We start from the raw sequence: 20,295 nt of genomic DNA, 5'->3' as shown, positions 1-20,295 counted from the left end.
CTCCTTGACCAACCTACTTGTTTTTTTTATCCATGAGGTAGCAGCGAGCACGAAAGGCCACAAGCTGTGCGTAGTAGGTAGGCGCAGGGATGGAAACTGAGCGTGTGCAACGCACATAAGTATGGCACAGATGGTATGTGAGCAGCTGCAGGTCATCTGCTGTAAAGCGGTTGTCATCCCAGAGTACATGGTAGTGTGATGGGCGGCTCGTTCCCTACAAAAAAGGTAGCTAAACTCAGCTGTCAATTTATTGTAAGCAGGTGCCCCAAATCAACTTGTATTACTTCAATTACGTGGAACTACTTAGACGTTCAGCATTTATGTGCCCATTCAAATCTTTGTTCAAATATCTCCAATTTTGCTTCCAGGGGCAGATATTGCCTTGGAATATTTCCATATCCAAGATGACTTGTTGTTTTCTCCTCCAAATAATGTACAAGATGTTTACTTGCAGTATTGTGGAGTATGGCTCTCCACTGAGCTGGTACTCCTGCATTCCATCTTGTATCATTGGAATATTAGGCCCTGAGGCCTTGGCATTTCACGAATGAAAATGAGACCAGCTCAATCACAGCAGATGGAATAGTAGTCGATCGCTGACGTCTGCCATCTTTCATCCTATGAGAGGTTAGGGGTTTAGGATCAGCAAACACTTACTTTTGTTTGCCAACCCCAAACCCCATCACATCACCCATACTCTTCCAACAACCAAATGCCTTATCAAATCCAAGCTTTGTTTACCTCCATTTCCTTTCCCAGAAAGGAATCCAGTCTTGAACCATCCTATTGCATATGCAAAATTTAAACACACCTTTTGATGCCATTTACATTATCTCTTTACTCTATCCCGACATGCTCCCCTACTCTCAATTTTAGTTTCCCATATTTACCCTTCCCTGTCACCCCCATCCTTATATAAGAGTTTGTAAATTTCGACCCTCCCCTCCTACCCCCAACCCAATTATTCCCTCTCGTCTTTCAAGATAGCATCCCACTCCCATATCATATCTACCACCCCCCATGTTTTTCTGTTCTCATGAACTATATTCCCTTTGTCGTCTACATTCACTCATGTTCCTCTGTCCCATGTCTTCTGGTTCCCCTCTGCCTTACTCAATCAGTTTTGACCTTTAACCTCTGCACCCAGCTATTCCATAAGCCTCAGCCTCAACCTGTGTACATATAAAATAAATTAAACACGATCTATCATAATTATAACTAGGCTTGATACTCCACCCCAAATTGGACATTTAATGAAAAACGTGATTCTACAGTAATAAAGCAATCACATTCTCTTAATGATGCCTGATATTTAAGGGAGAGAGAAGAACATGTCTGGGTGGAATTCAGATATCCATATACTTCCTGCAGATGGGATTCGAGCCTTAGTAATACTAATCTCCAGATTTTCTAGTTGCAGCTTCATCTTATTGAGTTCCTCCGTCAAGTCTTATCCGACTTCTGGTGACATTCATGATCAGGTTTCTCCAAAAATCCCTATCCTGTACTGCTTCCGGAAGATCTGGCAAGACAGCCTTTTCCCCATTCCATCCCACACTTATAAGGTCTTCCTTCCTCTTCTCTCTCAACAATACCCAACATGGTTGACTTCTCCACACGTGTTTTCTGAATGCATGATGTGTCCTGTCAATCCTGACATAGCTGTTCTCTCCATAGCCGAACCATCTATTAATTTATCCTTCCCATTGATTTGGACAAACAAGGGAAGTCGGGAGAAAACAGTGGTGGACAATATGAGTACAGAAGAAGACTCTCAGGAAAGAAAAACTTGAAATTTGGGTGGGAGGGGGGGAGGGAGGGGTTTAACGGGGGTAGAAAAGATCATGGTTTTGGATTGGGGATGATCTGAGATGGCGGGGAACATCTGTCTTGAAGACCTGGAGAGCATAATGAGATTGAAGAGGATGTGGAAGTTTATGCCAAAGATGGGGAAAAAAGGAATAAATGAGTGGTGATGATCAGGGATTCTGGATTTTGGGAGTTTCACCAGAAGGGAGTTGATGGTGGACCATGAGTGTCTTGCAGAAACCTGTAGGGGACAAAGCATGGAAAGAATAGAGGTGCAAACCCAGAAAGTTGGTGATTGAAGACAGTTGACAAGATTTTATGTTTAAATAAAGACCAGCTGGCTTAAAAAACTTTGCAAATACAATCTTCTTTTTTTTTTTACTCATCATCACTACGAGCAGAAAATGATTAGATTGCATTGGATGCTTGATACCTGGATGCCCAAATGGCTACACAGGTAGAAATCGAATTGCGTGGGGTGAGTGATTTTCATATCGACAATAGTTCCAGCTGGAATGTTTCCGCTCTTCCCAACCTGCGGCAAAGCAGAAAAAGTCAATTACAAGATTTCTCCAAATCAAGAGTGGGGATGGATGGATAGAGAAACAAAAACATTGAAATACAACAGAACAATCCAGTTTGTTAACCTGCTGGACTGACTGGTATTGTGTGATGTGATCTCCCCCAACCTCTCCCCATTAAGGGGAACCACTGATGCCCCCTAACGGCAACTAAAACATCGGGGCAATACCCCTGGCGCTCACCTGGTATAATAAACAGTATACTGCACTGACTAAAGGTATTTTAAACCAATTTCAATGGTTGCTCGAAGACAGGGCAGCATGTAGAATCATACCAACATAATCATAGGACTTTAAACAAAAAATACCTCTTTTGGACATCAGCCCAAATCCCATCAGCGGTTTCGGAGAAGAAGTTGCAAGTGTTTACGGACTGACGGACGGACGACGCTCCATCCCATAAGCTCCCCTGAACTTTGTTCCAGGTGAGCTAAAAACAGCTGTACCCCAATTCACTTGTTGCCTGCTCTTAAATGGGTGGGTTCTTCGTGTGCAGCCACCCGACTGCTGTTTGCATCATTTCTGTGGGCGCGTCTGCCGCTGATGCAATGCCTCTCTATAACCAGTTATCTGGTACTCATTTTTCCAACCTTGGGAGGATGACAGGCCGAGTCAACCCCACCTGGCGTTAATTCAACGGGATTCAGGGCCTTAGGATCCCAAGCCCACCACCCTAACCATAAGGCCAACACCAGGTATAGCTCTTAAATCAAATGCTCATAAACACGAGTTTCACATTTCCTTAACATACAGTCACGTAAAAAAGTAAGTACACCCCATATAAAGTTTTGACTTTTTCAACATATTTCAACATACAGCGATTTGATCTTCATTTCAACAATATTGATAGATAAAGGTGATATAATATAACAAATATCATGAAACATTTACATTTTGTAGTTCATTGTATAATTTAAATAAACATTAATGAAAATTTCGCATCTGGAAAAAGTAAGTACACCCCTACATTTATCACTACTTCAAATACCTAAAATTTGAATCTGGTGCACCAGCTCAGGTGCAAGTGATTAGAACATCGTTAGAGAGGATCCTGTCTTATTTAAACCTGAGACATTTAGTTTGGTTTTCTCTTTGTTGTTGAAGTGTGTGGCGTCACCATGCCTCGATCAAAAGAGCTCTCTGAGGCCTTCAGAAAGAAGGTTATAGATGCCTACGAGTCTGGGAAGGGATTTAAAAAGATCTCCAAACAATTTGAAATCAATCATTCGACTGTCCGGAAGATCATCCACAAGTGGAGAAGATTCCAAACAACTGCCAACTTGTTCAGGCCAGGCCGCCCCAGAAAGTTGAGCCCGAGAGCAGACCGCAAGATGCTGAAAGAAGTCTCTAAGAACCCCAGAATGTCATCAGGGGACGTACAGGTAGCTCTTGCCACTGTTGATGTCAAAGTGCACGAGTCTACCATTAGAAAGAGGCTGCACAAATTTGATCTTCATGGGAGTTGTGCCAGGAGGAAACCTTTGCTGTCCAGAAAGAACATCAAGGCAAGACTAAAGTTTGCCAATGAACACCGAGGCAAAGACCAGCACTTCTGGAACAATGTGCTCTGGACAGATGAGTCAAAGGTAGAGCTATTTGGCCACAGTACCAGAAGACATGTTTGGCGAAAACCAAAGACAGCATTTGAACTCAAGAACCTGATACCAACTGTAAAGCATGGTGGTGGAAATATTATGGTTTGGGGCAGCTTTGCTGCATCAGGGCCTGGGCAGCTCACCATCATAGAATCCACGATGAATTCTTCATTGTACCAGAGGGTGCTTGAGGATAATGTGAGGCCATCTGTCGGAAAATTGAAGCTCAATCAAAGGTGGACCTTGCAACATGACAATGACCCTAAACATGCCATTAAATCCACCAAGGAATGGCTGAAAAGAAAGAAATGGAGGGTTCTGGAATGGCCAAGTCAAAGCCCGGATCTAAATCCCATCGAGATGTTGTGGGGGGATTTGAAACGAGCTGTGCATGCAAGAAACCCCTCAAACATCGCACAGCTGAAAGAATTCTGCATGGAGGAGTGGGCAAAAAATTATCCCAGTCGATGTCAGAGACTGGTAGACAGTTATAAGAAACGCCCACTTGAGGTTGTTTCTGCCAAAGGGGGCAATACCACCTATTAGAGCCAAGGGTGTACTTACTTTTTCCACATGCGAAATTTGCATTTATGTTTATTTAAATTATACAATGGACTACAAAATGTAAATGTTTCATGATATTTGTTATATTATATCACCTTTATCTATCAATATTGTTGAAATGAAGATCAAATAGCTGTATGTTGAAATATGTTGAAAAAGTCAAAACTTTACATGGGGTGTACTTACTTTTTCACGTGACTGTATAATTGAGCTGGCTGTCTGATCTTGGATTTGTTGACATTACAAGTGCGACATGACGGTCGAAGGTTTCCTCTCAGCACGCTTCCTTTATGATACCTTAGTTAATGCTTGCATTCTTAGCCCCCGCTGGACTTAGTCCGAAACGGGGGCTTATGGATTGGTTCTCGTCCATCCGTCCGTCCGTGCGTCAGATCATTTTGTTTCACGATGCGATCAAAGATGGCTGACTGGCAGCCATTTTAGTTGTAAAAAAAACCGATATTGAAAACAAACGTCCTCAACCATATCTCAGAGATGTATTTACCAATGTTGTCCAAACTTGGCACAAAGATAACGAATGATGGCTTACATATGCACATCATTTTGTTTCGAGATCAGATCCAAGATGGCCGACTGGAGGCCTTTTTGTTACTTAAACGTGTCCCCAACCATTTCTCGGACATGCATTGAACAATTTTGTACATTGTACAGACAATACATGAGAGTATACATATGCAGTAATCATATATATACTTTCATGTATTGTCTGTGCAATGTTTTGTTTTGTAATCCGAACAAAGATGGCCGACTGGTGGCCTTTAACTCCAAACAGCAAAATTACTAAAAATCTGGGGACTATTACATTTTATGTCTTTTCACCCCTCAACCCAAATTGAGCTAAGGGGTATTGTCGTCACGGATGTCGTCCGGGCAGGTGGGTGGGCATCTGGGCGTCCATCAACTTTTGGTTTCCGTCAATTTCAAGGAGAACGGCTTGTCCGATTAAATCAATTTTGGCAGTGTGTGTTGGGGTTGAGTAGAGGAAGGTTCCTTTCGGAAATGGGCGCGCTGCGATTTTCAATATGGCCGCCACGGTAGCCATCTTGAAATTGGTTTCCGTCAATTTCGAGCAGAACGGCTTGTCCGATTAAATCCATGTTTGCGGTGTGTGTTGGGGTTGAGTAGAAGAAGGTGCCTTTCGAAAATGGGCGCGCTGCGATTTTCAATATGGCCGCCACGGCTTCCTTTCACCATGCATGGGCTGAGGGGTTATGCCCGCTTTGCTGTGCTATTTATTCTCCTTGTTATCATCAGGACATACATGCTCAGCCTTGTTCGAGCAGAAGAGACGTGTGTGGTGGCATTTCTGCACAGCGATGAAGGTGATGCCTGGCTTGTAGCCCTCCTCCAGACCAATGCACGCTTCACGGATGGACAGGAGCTCTTGGTAGAGAACCTGACGAGCCAGGAATGAATGGGGTTAGGGGAGATGTACAGTCAAGAAGGTCTCGTCTCGACGACCACCTTCAAATTTCAGAAAACAGAATTAAGAGAAAGCTACAGTTGAACATGTCTCCTCAACATCACCATTTTGTAGTTTGATCTTTGCACCCTTTGCCCATGTGAACCTTTGGTACCTGCCCTTCAGCCACGCCTTTGCGGTAATAAATGATCTTTGCTGGTTTGAAGTGTGTTGCCTTGTAGAACTGCACGAGAAGTTCACGCATGATCGGTGCCATATCCACGACATAGACCAGTCCCTGTTGCTGAAATCGAATTGCACTGCAGTAACGGCTCGGGTACACATCTATGCTGCCCACCACCTGCGCACCAGAACGGATGCAACCCATCAAATTCCGGCCTTCCATTAGTGCAGGTGTAAAGGTATTTTATTTTCAGCCTTAGGGCATACTTCTATGCAAATGTAGGTTAAACTAGAGTTCATCTCTGTCGTATTTTGCAACTTGTTCTGGTGTGGCACATACTGCGGCAATGGCAGATCGCTCGTCTCTGGCTTGTGGGTGCAATAGACATCCTCCAAGGATGATCGCGGGCTGTTTGAACACCGATGTGCTAAAGTAAAGGGGGGAGGTGGAAGAAATTTGAATGTTTGTTCCTTTGCTGAAGAACTAACAACAATAATTTGTCTTCCCATTGACCGTGGAAAATAGTAAAAGTTATGAAACTTCAAACAGCGTTCGGGAACCATGAATGGCCAATGATGGAACCAACTCACCACCGATGTGGAAGCAGAATGTTGTTGACTCCCCCGAGTTTAGCATTGATCTTCAGACAGAGGTTCGACAGAATCTGAGGTGATGTACCTGTCACGTTCTTCGTCTGGATGCACTGTGTCGCAATTCCCAAAAACGTGTCCCCCACACGTTTCACCTCGGCTGTCGGGAACACAGGTATGCAGAATACCGCTATGGTATGCCCCCCAAACTGTGCCTTCGTTATATTTAAGGATAATAAAACAAGAAGATTGCAGAGCACGATCCTTGCAAAATCCACACCACCCCCCGAAAAAAGGGTTGCAATTGATCCAGCAAATTGTCCATTTCATCAAGATCAAAATTGACGATATTGATCAAAGCTCGGCTCAATAGGATGAAAAGTGACGATTTTTTGATGAAAATTTATGATTTTGGAAGTTTGACCTTTGACTTTTGACCTCGAAAATAGTTGGTTTCCCAATTCAGTGACTCAAATTGCAAATGCTGTTGAATTTCCAAGTCAATCGGATGAAAATTGACGGTTTTTCAGATGAAAATTTATGATTTTGAAAGCTTGACCTTGAGTCGACCTTTGATCTTTTGACCTCAAAAGTAGTTGGTTTCACAATTCAGTGACTCAATGTGCAAATGCTGTTGAATTTTCAAGTCAATCGGATGAAAATTGACGGTTTTTCAAATGAAAATTGATGAATTTGGAAGTATGACCTTGAGTTGACCTTTGTCCTCGACCTCAAATAGTTGGTTTTACAATTTAGTGACTCAATATGCAAATGCTATTCAATTTTCAAGTCAATCGGATTCAAAATGGCGATTTTAGAAATTTGACCTCCAGATGACCTTTGACCTCAAAATCAATAGGCTTCTCCTTTGTGACAACTGGTGAAGTTTCATGACGATCGGTTTAGAATTGCGACCTGTAGGCTGGCGACAAACAAACAGACAGAATAACAAACGCAACCGACCAATATACTTGAAAAATCTTCGATTTTGCAAGTAATAAATAATAATACAAAGTCAAAAGTGCAATATTCACCGTATACAGGTGTCTTTCCTGGAAGAACCACAAGGACAAGCTGTAAGCCGGCATATGCCTCCTTGATGTGTCGGAAGAGAAGCTCCACGTTATCGAGGGTATGCGAGTACTTGCACAAGCATGGCTGACCTTCGACAGGCATCCCTACATCCTTTGAGATCCTCTGCAGCCGATCTGTGAAGCTCCTGCAGGTTTAATGACGATCAAGAGAAAGATCATTTTGCCATTTCCTGTCCAAAAAGCACAGGAAGGTTGAATAGGCTAGTTCGTGTGTGACCATGTAATAAACAAGTGATGTCGGACATCGTACTTCAGACATTGCTCACTGCAGTATCTTCGTGTAGAGAAGCAAACCAGGGCCCACACTTTGATCTCAATGCCACTGTAGAACTGTTTACCACGCATGTCCCAAATGCCTCTGTGGGGCCTCACTGTGGTCTTTGTAGTAAATCATAAAAAGGATGGGGCAAGGAAATTGTGAGGAGTCAAGAATTATTGATCAAATTGATTTTTTTTAAACAACTTATTAACTGGAACGGCACTCAGTGGAGAGCATACCTCCACCTGGTTGGCTATTTTTTTTATTTTTTTGTATACTGAATCGAGGCTCGTGAAAGAGCTAACATTTATTTCACAAACAAATCAACCAGACAAACAAAATATACAAAAAGAGGGAGCGGAAGACAAGATGGGGAGAGAAGGGAAAGCACAAAACCACAACATTTGAGAGCAGGGAGAAGTGTGGGAGGGAGAGGGCTTGGGGGCAGGAGGCGTGGGAAGGGGGGGGGGGGGGGTGGGAGAAGTATAAAACACAAGGGGACCGAAATTAGCGGGGGTAGAAAAGATCAAGGTTTTGGATGGGGGAGGATAAGAGATGGTGGTGAACAGCTGTTTTAAAGACCTGGAGGGTGGAGTGGGATTGAAGAGAGTGAGGGATTTTGTTCCAGAGGCGGGAGAAAAGAGGAATGAAGGAGTGAAGGTGAGCAGAAAGTCTTGATTTTGGCAGTTTAACCATAAGAGGGTTGCAGGCAGATCTTGTGCGACCTGTAGGAATATTTGGGGGACAGAGCCCAGAGAGGGCTGGGGGGGCAAGGCCAGAGAGGAGTCGGTAGAAGACGGAAAGACCACCAACCTGCCTGCGATGAGTGAGTGAAAGGCCCTTGGAGTTAGCTTCATCGCAGGAGATTCCAATGATTCTGAACGCTTTGGTTTCAACAGCGTGAAGACGGGCTAGGTGTGAGGCAGGAGCACCAGACCAGAGGGGATAGCAGTATTCCATAGAGCTGCGGATGAAAGCCTTGTATGTGGTGAGGAGCTCAGGTGTGCCAAGGAAGGACTTCGCACGACGGAGGATGCCCAGTCGGCGACTGGCTTTGGAGGCCAGATTTGAAATGTGGTTTTCCCAGGAAAGATCATGGCAAATAGTGAGACCCAAAAGCTTGAGTGACAGAACTTCTTGGAGAGGATTATTCAGAAAGTGGATGGGAGGGTTTTCCAGTCGGTCTTTTCGGAGAGACATCGTAAGAGTGTGAGATTTATCAGGATTGAAAGACATGTGCCATTTGTTTGCCCAGTCTGTGATTTTGTCCAGGTCTGCAGAGAGTGAGGAGGCTGCAGACTGCCGATCTGAGGGATGAGGAATGGAGCGACAGAGAGTAGAGTCGTCAGCAAAGAGATAGAGAGGATTTTCAAGAGAGTCAGAGAGATCATTGATGAAGACCAGAAAAAGCACAGGGCCCAGAACACTACCTTGGGGAACTCCAGCCTGAACAGGAAGAGGAGATGAGAGAAACCCATTCAGGGCCACACGTTGACTACGACCAGAGAGGAAGTCCGCCAGCCATGCGTGGAGATTTCCATGGATACCAAAGGAGGATAGTTTGGTGAGCAGAGCAGGGTGCCAGACCGTATCGAAGGCACATGAAATGTCAAGGGAGACGGCTCTAATTTCCTGTTTGGTGTTGAGGACCTCCATCCATTGTTGAGAAAGCAGAAGCAGCATGTCCAGAATAGAGTGACCAGGTCTGAAACCAAATTGATGATCAGAGATCAAGCCATTGGAGAAGAGGAAAGATTTCAAGCTATATATCATTCAATGGTGAAGAATCACTTTAAAATTCTACTGTCTGGATCCGGATCCCGAACTATACCAGAATTGAATCGATTCTTCCTTGTCACACACACAACCAGTCCACCAAGTTTCGTCCAAATCCGTCCACAACCTTTTGAGATATCCCGCTATGTATCGTTTTGGCCCGATCTCTCAATGGTGAAGAATCACTTAGAAATGAAATAATTCTCATATCTGAATCCATATTCAGATCTTCACCAAAATCGAATCTATTTGTCCTTGTCAGACATCCAACCGGTCCACCAAGTTTCGTCCAAATGCGTCCACAACTTTATGAGATATCCTGCGATGTATCGTTTTTGGCCCGATCTCCCAAAGGTGAAGAATCACTAAAAAAAATTGTATCCGAATCCTGATCTTCACCAAAATCTAATCATTTCGTCCTTGTCACATACGCCGTCCTTGTCACATGCCACATTAACATCTCTGCCAAATTTCGTCCGAATCCGTCCACAACGTTTTGAGATATTTTGTTCACAAACGGACAGATAAACGGACAAACAGACAGACAGGGGTGAAAACATAACCTCCATCCACCTTTGGTCGCAGAGGTAAAAAAAAAAACATACTGTTTGTCATCATCATTACCCTGCGCTCGCGAAGCGAAAGCGAGGTTAAGCATTCTTGTGCGTACGTGTGCCATGTCTGCATTTAAAAAATTCATTTTCTCAGCAGCCGTTGGTCCGATTGACGTGAAAATTTTCACCATAGGAGGGACCCCTCCTGTATAATATTTTAATGATTACTATGACGTCATAGGTTACGTGGAACAGGCGCCATCTTGGGTAAACTTCGCACCTCTATATCTAGGAACCGCTCCATGGAAAAAAAGAGACCTGGCTCATTATCAAGTACTCCCTGTGGGGAATAAGATATGTTAATGATGATGTCATTGGTGCCTTCGTTGTCACGTCATAATTCGTCAAATACAACACTTATCTAGCCGATCATTATGAAAAAAAATTTCAGCAACTATTGGTCTGATGGACACACAATTTTCACCAGAGGAGCGCCTCCCCCTTCAGAATATTTTAATGATAATCATGACGTCATAGGTCATGTGTTACAGGCGCCATCTTGGAAAAACCGAAAAACGTTGCACCTCTATATCTCCAAAACTGCTGCATGGAAAAAACTGAAACGTGGTTCATTGTAAAGAACTCCATATGGGGAATAGGTGTTGTTAACTATGACGTCATTGGTGCCATAATTATGACGTCATAATTCGTCAGGGTCAATGCTTAGTCTGATCAGTTTGAGATGCATTGAGCAAGATCTATGCAACAATTATATTAGAGAATATAAATTTATGATGTCATCGCTCACGTGGTCTGGCAGCCATATTGGATCAAAGGAAAAAAAATGTTCAAAAACAGAGGAATTGGCTCGCAACAAGTTCACTGGCAGGGTAAGTATTTAATGAATACCATCGGTTACCCTGCGCTCGCGAAGCGAAAAGCAGGGTTAGGCATTTGGGTGTGTACGTGTGGCGGACATTCGTGTCTGCATTTTCAAAATTCATTTTCTCAGCATCCGTTGCTAGAATTGGCACGAAATTTTACCAAAGGAGCGCCTCCGCCTGTAGAATTTTCTAGGCATAATCATGACGTTATAGGTCACGTGGTACAGACGCCATCTTGGATAAATGTTAGGAGAAAAACTACCACCCCATTCAAATTACTATCACCCCATTAAAATTCAGAATAACGACGAGATTAATATTAATACTCAGAAGCCAGCCTGAATAATGATAATAATAATAATAATAAGTGGAGATGCAGCCTCTGACCACCTGGCGTTAACACCATCTCGCTCTTACAGCACTTCCGGTTGCCACGAACAGTGTGTTGGAATGCGCCAAGCCTGCATCTCATATTTTGTATCTTTGATAATATTATTCCAGGAAAAGAACTTGGAATTGGAATGGTGACTCCGCTCTGATCCATCTACCTCATCACTCTGCACCATCACACAATAATACAGTTTAATGTGTAGGAGTTGCGGATAACGAGAGGGTGAGACACTTCGTAGCTTGATCAAAGCTCCTTTATTCCAACAGAACTAAACTCATACCGGAACTCACGCATCTTTTATTACACAACTCACTCTTAAGGGGGCGTGGCTCCAACAGCCGAGAGCACGCCACGCCCATACAATCAATAGCCCCACTGGCCCGTGCCTATGGATTATGTGACTTATGTCCCAATGGGGTAACCCCTACAAATGCAACATTTTGGCGAGCCAGGCAGAAGGGCCAACATTCGGGGATGGGCCTGACAACGGACTGTTTCAGGCGGGGCTACCTATATCTCATCATCACAGGACCCTCAGGGACGATGGGCCCTGTGCTTTTTCTGGTCTTCATCAATGATCTCTCCGACTCTCTGGAAAATCCTCTCTATCTCCTTGCTGATGACTCCACTCTCTACCGCTCCATATCTCAACCCCCAGATCGGCAGGCATCAGCCACTTCACTCTCTGCAGACCTGGACAAAATCACAGACTGGTCAAACAAGTGGAACATGTCTTTCAATCCTGACAAATCTCACACTCTTACTATGTCTCTCCAAAAAGACAGACTGGAAAACCCTCCCATCTACTTTCTCAACAATCCTCTCCAAGAAGTTCCGTCACTCAAGCTTTTGGGTCTCACTATCTGCCATGATCTTTCTTGGGAAAACTACATTTCCAAGCTGGCCTCCAAAGCCAGTCTGGTCAAACAGACTGGGCATCCTCCGTCGTGCAAAGTCCTTCCTTGGCACACCTGAGCTCCTCACCACATACAAGGCTTTCATCCACAGCTCAATGGAATAATGCTCCCCCCTCCTGCCTCACACCTTGCTCGACTTCACGCTGTTGAAACCAAAGCTTTCAGAATCATTGGAATCTCCTGCGATGAAGCTAATTCCGAGGGCCTTTCACTCACTCACCGCAGGCAGGTTGGTGGTCTTTCTGTCTTCTACCGACTCCTCTCCGGCATTGCTCCCCCAGCTCTCTCTGTGCTTTGTCCCCCAAATATTCCTACAGGTTGCACAAGATCTGCCAGCAACCCTCTTATGGTTAAACTGCCAAAATCAAGGCCCTCTGCTCACCTTCACTCTTTTATTCCCCTTTTTCCCCACCTCTGGAACAAACTCCCCCACTCCCTTCAATCCCACTCCTCCCTCCAGGTCTTTAAAACAGCTGTTCACCACCATCTCTTATCTTCCCCCATCCAAAACCTTGATCTTTTCTACCCCCACTAATTCACCCCAGATACACTTTTTCGAAATTCCAACTTCTTTCCTAAAAGTCCTTGCAGTGTCCATATGTTTTATACCTCTCCCACCTCCCCCCAAGCCCTCTCCCTCCCACAGTTCTCTCGGTGTCCCTGCTCTCAAATGTTCTGTTTGTGTCCTTCGCCCTCCCTCCCCATCTTGTCTACCACTTCCCTTATTTTGTGTTTTATGTGTTGGTTTGTGTCGGGTTGACTTTTTGTGTGATTAATGTTGGCTCTCTCACGAGCCTCGATGTTGTATACAAAAAAAAACCCACAAAAAACAAAAAAAAAACATCCGCCAAACAAACACATCTGCCAAACCAACACATCCGCCAAAACAACACATCCCCCAAACAAACACATCCGCCAAACAAACACATCCGCCAAACCAACACATCCCCCAAACAAACACATCCGCCAAACAAACACTTCCGCCAAACCAACACATCCGCCAAACAAACACATCCGACAAACCAATACATCCGCCAAACAAACACATCCCCCAAACAAACACATCCGCCAAACCAACACATCTGCCAAACCAACACATCCGCCAAACCAACACATCCGCCAAACCAACACATCCCCCAAACAAACACATCCCCCAAACAAACACATCCTCCAAACAAACACATCCGCCAAACCAACACATCCGCCAAACAAACACATCCGCCAAACCAATACATCCGCCAAACCAACATATCCGCCCAACCAACACAACCTTCAAACCAACACATCCGCCAAACCAACACAACCGCCAAACCAACACCTACGCCAAACCAACACAACCGCCAAACCAACACATCCCCCAAACAAACACATTCCCAAACCAACATACTCCCCAAACCAACACATCCGCCAAACCAACACATCCGCCAAACCAACACATCCGCCAAACCAACGCATCCGCCAAACCAACGCATCTGCCAAACCAACACATCCGCCAAACCAACACATCCCCCAAACCAACACATCCGCCAAACCAACACATCCCCCAAACCAACACATCCCCCAAACAAACATATCCCCCAAACCAACATATTCCCCAAACCAACACATCTGCCAAACCAACACATCTGCCAAACCAACACATCCGCCAAACCAACACATCCGCCAAACCAACACATCCACCAAACCAACACATCCGCCAAACCAAAACATCCCACAAACGAACACATCCCCCAAACAAACACATCCACCAAACCAATACCTTTGCCAAACCAACACATTCTCCAAACAAACACATCCACCAAACCAACCAATCTGCCAAACCAACACATCCCCCAAAACAACACATCCGCCAAACCAACACATTCACCAAACCAACACATCCGCCAAAACAACACATCCCCCAAACCAACATAACCGCCAAACCAACACATCCGCCAAACCAACATATCCGCCAAACCAACACAACCGCCAAACCAACACATCCGCCAAACCAACACAACCACCAAACCAACACATCCGCCAAACTAACACATTCCCCAAACCAACATATCCCCCAAACCAACATATTCCCCAAACCAACACATCTGCCAAACCAACACATCTGCCAAACCAACACATCCGCCAAACCAACACATCCGCCAAACCAACACATCCACCAAACCAACACATCCGCCAAACCAAAACATCCCACAAACGAACACATCCCCCAAACAAACCATCCACCAAACCAATAACTTTGCCAAACCAACACATTCTCCAAACAAACACATCCACCAAACCAACCAATCTGCCAAACCAACACATCCCCCAAAACAACACATCCGCCAAACCAACACATTCACCAAACCAACACATCCGCCAAAACAACACATCCCCCAAACCAACATAACCGCCAAACCAACACATCCGCCAAACCAACATATCCGCCAAACCAACACAACCGCCAAACCAACACATCCGCCAAACCAACACAACCACCAAACCAACACATCCGCCAAACCAACATATCCGCCAAACCAACACAACCGCCAAACCAACACATCCGCCAAACCAACACAACCACCAAACCAACACATCCGCCAAACTAACACATTCCCCAAACCAACATATCCCCCAAACAAACACATTCCCCAAACCAACATACTCCCCAAACCAACACATCCGCCAAACCAACACATCCGCCAAACCAACACATCCGCCAAACCAACACATCTGCCAAACCAACACATGTGCCAAACCAACAGGTCCGCAAAACCAACACATCTGCCAAACCAACACATCCGCCAAACCAACGCATCCGCAAAACCAACACATCCGCCAAACCAACACATCCGCCAAACCAACACATCCCCCAAACAAACACATCCGCCAGATCAACACATCCCCCAAAACAAACACATCCGCCAGACCAACACATCCCCCAAAACAAACACATCCGCCAAACCAACACATCCCCCAAACAAACACATCCGCCAGACCAACACATCCCCCAAAACAAACACATCCACCAAACCAACATATCCGCCAAACCAACACAACCGCCAAACCAACACATCCGCCAAACCAACACATCCGCCAAACCAACGCATCCGCAAAACCAACACATCCGCCAAAACAAACACATCCGCCAAACCAACATAGCCGCCAAACCAACACAACCGCCAAACCAACACATCCGCCAAACCAACACATCCGCCAAACCAACACGTCTGCCAAACCAACACATCCCTTTTGTTCTACAATTGCATTGGTGTGGTTTTACCATGGTTTATGAGAAAACGCAAAATAACAAATCTTTCTGCCGTGTTCCCGCTCCAGACTCTGAGGTGCACCGTAACCGGGGTTTGGGGAGGTAATACGTAACACATGTTATGTACTTCACTTTCTTGTAAGAATTTGTTTTGAAATACAACTTTTTATTACTTTTACACGAGTGTTAAAAATAACCATATTTCTGACACCCTGTATTTAATTGGAGAATTGAAATTTATGATGTAATCGCTCACGTGATAAAAAAAATCTTCAAAAACAGAAGAGTTGGCTCGCAACAAGTTGCACCAAGGGTAAGTATTCTACGAATAGCATCCAGTTTTGTATGCAGCCCGAGGTTGCTTGTTGCATCATTGCTGGGAGCACGGCTGTGACACTGATGCAGTGCCCCTTTTCCAGTAAGCTGGTACTCATTTTGACGACCTCGGAAGGATGACGGGCTGAGTCAACCACCTGGTGTTATTTAACAGCATGACAGGGGCTCATACTCAAGACCCTAAACATTCTGTTAAAAATCAAGTAATACTTGGCAGCTATGATGAAGATAGTTGTTGAACAACACCATCACCACAACCAGAAAATTGGTCATTTTGGCCCGTGGCATGAGAGAACATACCTATATCCTGTGATACATTACAGCCACACCTTGCCTCCATATTGAAGCACAGGTACTGGAAGGATGCGGCCGATCACGTCAGTCATCTTGTCACATACATGAATCTCAAACTCCCTTGTGTAAGGATCCGACTTGAAATCGAGGGTCTTCATCTGGAGATGGGAGCAAACTTCATGGGTACAAATGTGGCATTAACAGGACTCGAGCTCGTGACGAACTCAGATTGCACCTCTTGAATATGTCGTTGTGAATAAGCAGATGCTTAGAAAAATAATTAATTAATCAGGAGATGCAAAAAGTAAATACAGTATCTAAAATCCTGAAATACAGGATCAAAAATACATCAAGGTGATCTCACCTGCTTGGCAATCTCCTCCTGCCTATCAGTCGCCGAGTGAGCGGTCGCACGGATCATCACAGAAACCTGGCTGTCGGTGAGATGACGAATGCAGTTTTGGCCAGCCATCACGTTGCACACCTGAGAAAGGACCGCGGAATTGCACACCTGAAAAAGCACCGCGGAATTGCACACCTGAAAAAGGACTGCGGAATTGCACACCTCAAAAAGGACCGCGGAATTGCACACCTGAAACGTGTTTTGTGTGAGCCTTTCGAATTCATGGCATAACGTTGAATTGGGCATTGACTGTGTTGCCTTTCTGATATACAGTATAACCATCTGATATCATGGTATAGATATACATTGTATACCGAGATCAGTTATTATAGTTCAGCTGTGAATCGTGAGCGAGATAATTGAGGGAAGAGAGTGATAGGGTCAGTCATAGTAGAAAGAGGAGAGTGTTAGGGTCAGTCATAGTAGAAAGAGGAGAGTGTTAGGGTCAGTCATAGTAGAAAGAGGAGAGTGTTAGGATCAGTCATAGTAGAAAGAGGAGAGTGTTAGGGTCAGTCATAGTAGAAAGAGGAGAGTGTTAGGATCAGTCATAGTAGAAAGAGGAGAGTGTTAGGATCAGTCATAGTAGAAAGAGGAGAGTGTTAGGGTCAGTCATAGTAGAAAGAGGAGAGTGTTAGGATCAGTCATAGTAGAAAGAGGAGAGTGTTAGGGTCAGTCATAGTAGAAAGAGGAGAGTGTTAGGATCAGTCATAGTAGAAAGAGGAGAGTGTTAGGATCAGTCATAGTATAAAGAGGAGTTTGTTAGGGTCAGTCATAGTAGAAAGAGGAGAGTGTTAGGATCAGTCATAGTTTAAAGAGGAGTTTGTTAGGGTCAGTCATAGTAGAAAGAGGAGAGTGTTAGGATCAGTCATAGTATAAAGAGGAGTTTGTTAGGGTCAGTCATAGTAGAAAGAGGAGAGTGTTAGGATCAGTCATAGTAGTAAGAGGAGAGTGTTAGGATCAGTCATAGTATAAAGAGGAGTTTGTTAGGGTCAGTTATAGTAGAAAGAGGAGAGTGTTAGGATCAGTCATAGTATAAAGAGGAGTTTGTTAGGGTCAGTCATAGGAGAAAGAGGAGAGTGTTAGGATCAGTCATAGTATAAAGAGGAGTGTGTTAGGGTCAGTCATAGTATAAAGAGGAGTGTGTTAGGGTCAGTCATAGTGGAAAGAGGAGAGTGTTAGGATCAGTCATAGTAGAAAGAGGAGTGTGTTAGGGTCAGTCATAGTAGAAAGAGGAGTGTGTTAGGGTCAGTCATAGTATAAAGAGGAGTGTGTTAGGGTCAGTCATAGTAGAAAGAGGAGTGTGTTAGGGTCAGTCATAGTATAAAGAGGAGTGTGTTAGGGTCAGTCATAGTAGAAAGAGGAGTGTGTTAGGGTCAGTCATAGGAGAAAGAGGAGAGTGTTAGGATCAGTCATAGTATAAAGAGGAGTGTGTTAGGGTCAGTCATAGTAGAAAGAGGAGTGTGTTAGGGTCAGTCATAGTGGAAAGATGAGTGTGTTAGGATCAGTCATAGTATAAAGAGGAGTTTGTTAGGGTCAGTCATAGGAGAAAGAGGAGAGTGTTAGGATCAGTCATAGTATAAAGAGGAGTGTGTTAGGGTCAGTCATAGTATAAAGAGGAGTGTGTTAGGGTCAGTCATAGTAGAAAGAGGAGTGTGTTAGGGTCAGTCATAGTATAAAGAGGAGTTTGTTAGGGTCAGTCATAGTATAAAGAGGAGAGTGTTAGGGTCAGTCATAGTCGAAAGAGGAGTGTGTTAGGGTCAGTCATAGTATAAAGAGGAGTGTGTTAGGGTCATAGTATAAAGAGGAGTGTGTTAGGGTCAGTCATAGTATAAGAGGAGTGTGTTAGGGTCAGTCATAGTATAAAGAGGAGTTTGTTAGGGTCAGTCAGTATAAAGAGGAGTGTGTTAGGGTCAGTCATAGTAGAAAGAGGAGTGTGTTAGGGTCAGTCATAGTATAAAGAGGAGTGTGTTAGGGTCAGTCATAGTAGAAAGAGGAGTTTGTTGGGGTCAGTCATAGTATAAAGAGGAGTGTGTTAGGGTCAGTCATAGTAGAAAGAGGAGTTTGTTAGGGTCAGTCATAGTATAAAGAAGAGAGTGTTAGGGTCAGTCATAGTATAAAGAGGAGTTTGTTAGGGTCAGTCATAGTAGAAAGAGGAGTTTGTTAGGGTCAGTCATAGTAGAAAGAGGAGTTTGTTAGGGTCAGTCATCGTAGAAAGAGGAGTTTGTTAGGGTCAGTCATAGTAGAAAGAGGAGAGTGTTAGGGTCAGTCATAGTAGAAAGAGGAGTTTGTTAGGGTCAGTCATAGTAGAAAGAGGAGTTTGTTAGGGTCAGTCATCGTAGAAAGAGGAGTTTGTTAGGGTCAGTCATAGTAGAAAGAGGAGAGTGTTAGGGTCAGTCATAGTAGAAAGAGGAGAGTGTTAGGGTCAGTCATAGTAGAAAGAGGAAGGCAAATTTTACTCCAACCGAATGGGATATGCTGTGTCGGGTGGCAGAAGATCATATAAGGATCATTACAGGGGCGGATCCAAGAATTTCAAGACGGAGGAGTGCACGAAGCCATAGAGCCGGGGGGGGGGCTAAGGGGGTCTGGGGGTCCTCCCCGGGAAATTTTTTCAATTGATCGTCAGAAACGGCATCTCGTGTGTTCTTGGAAGTTTCTGCAGTTCCTTGCGTTCTTCCCTGGTCCAACAGTTCAACAGATTCGTGATGACTAATGGTCAGATAGAGGAACTGGGGAAACGACTTGCCCAGCTGTTCCTTCCGCTATAAATTGATGAATTTTGTGTGGGTGTGTATGTCTGTGTGTGTGTGTGTGTGTGTGTGTCTGTGTGTGTGTGTGTGTGTGTGTGTGTCTGTATGTGTCTGCATGTTTGTGTGTGTGTGTGTGCGTTTGTGTGTGTGTGTCTATATGTGTCTGCGTGTGTGTGTGTTTGTGTGTGTGTGTGTGTATATGTGTGTGTGTGTGTGTGTGTGTATGTGTGTGTGTGTGTGTGTGTGTGTGGAATGTGTGTGTTTGTATGTGCATGTGTGTGTGTGTGTGTGTGTGTGTGTGTGTGTGTATGCATGTGTGTGTGTGTGCATGTCTGTGTGTGTGGGTGTGTGTGTGTGTGTGTATGTGTTTGTATGTGTGTGTGTTTGTATGTGTGTGTGTGTGTAATGTGTGTGTTTGTGTGTTTGTATGTGCATGTGTTTGTATGTGCGTGTGTCTGTGTTTGTGTGTGTGTGTGTGTGTGTTTGTTTGTGTGTGTGTATGCATGTGTGTGTGTGTGTGTGTGTGTGTGTGTGTGTGTGTGTGTGTGTATGCATGTGTGTGTGTGTGTGTGTGTGTGTGTGTGTGTGTGTAATGTGTTTGTTTGTGTGTGTGTGTGTGGCATGTTTTTGTGTAGTTCTAC

General features: G+C 44.4%; 1 protein-coding gene across 1 annotated transcript in view; it reads right to left on the bottom strand.

Moving 5' to 3' along the window:
* The window catches only part of LOC137421869 (protein argonaute-1-like), a 59,982-nt gene that overhangs the window by 1,278 nt on the left and 38,409 nt on the right, over positions 1-20,295 (bottom strand). The window contains exons 7-16 of the mRNA XM_078773178.1: positions 16,866-16,985; positions 16,537-16,659; positions 8,091-8,218; positions 7,781-7,965; positions 6,747-6,906; positions 6,496-6,583; positions 6,139-6,333; positions 5,832-5,966; positions 2,243-2,344; positions 18-214 (exon numbers count right to left, since the gene is read on the bottom strand). Of these exons, the coding sequence (XP_078629304.1) occupies positions 18-214; positions 2,243-2,344; positions 5,832-5,966; positions 6,139-6,333; positions 6,496-6,583; positions 6,747-6,906; positions 7,781-7,965; positions 8,091-8,218; positions 16,537-16,659; positions 16,866-16,985 (1,433 nt within the window). The remainder of the gene's footprint in view (positions 1-17; positions 215-2,242; positions 2,345-5,831; positions 5,967-6,138; positions 6,334-6,495; positions 6,584-6,746; positions 6,907-7,780; positions 7,966-8,090; positions 8,219-16,536; positions 16,660-16,865; positions 16,986-20,295) is intronic.

The sequence above is a fragment of the Myxine glutinosa genome, chromosome 2 (genome assembly GCF_964187855.1).
Source record: "Myxine glutinosa chromosome 2, kmMyxGlut1.1, whole genome shotgun sequence".
Classification (NCBI taxonomy): Eukaryota; Metazoa; Chordata; class Myxini; order Myxiniformes; family Myxinidae; genus Myxine; species Myxine glutinosa.
Note: the sequence above shows the minus strand (reverse complement) of the source record. Positions and strands in the feature narration are given on the sequence as shown.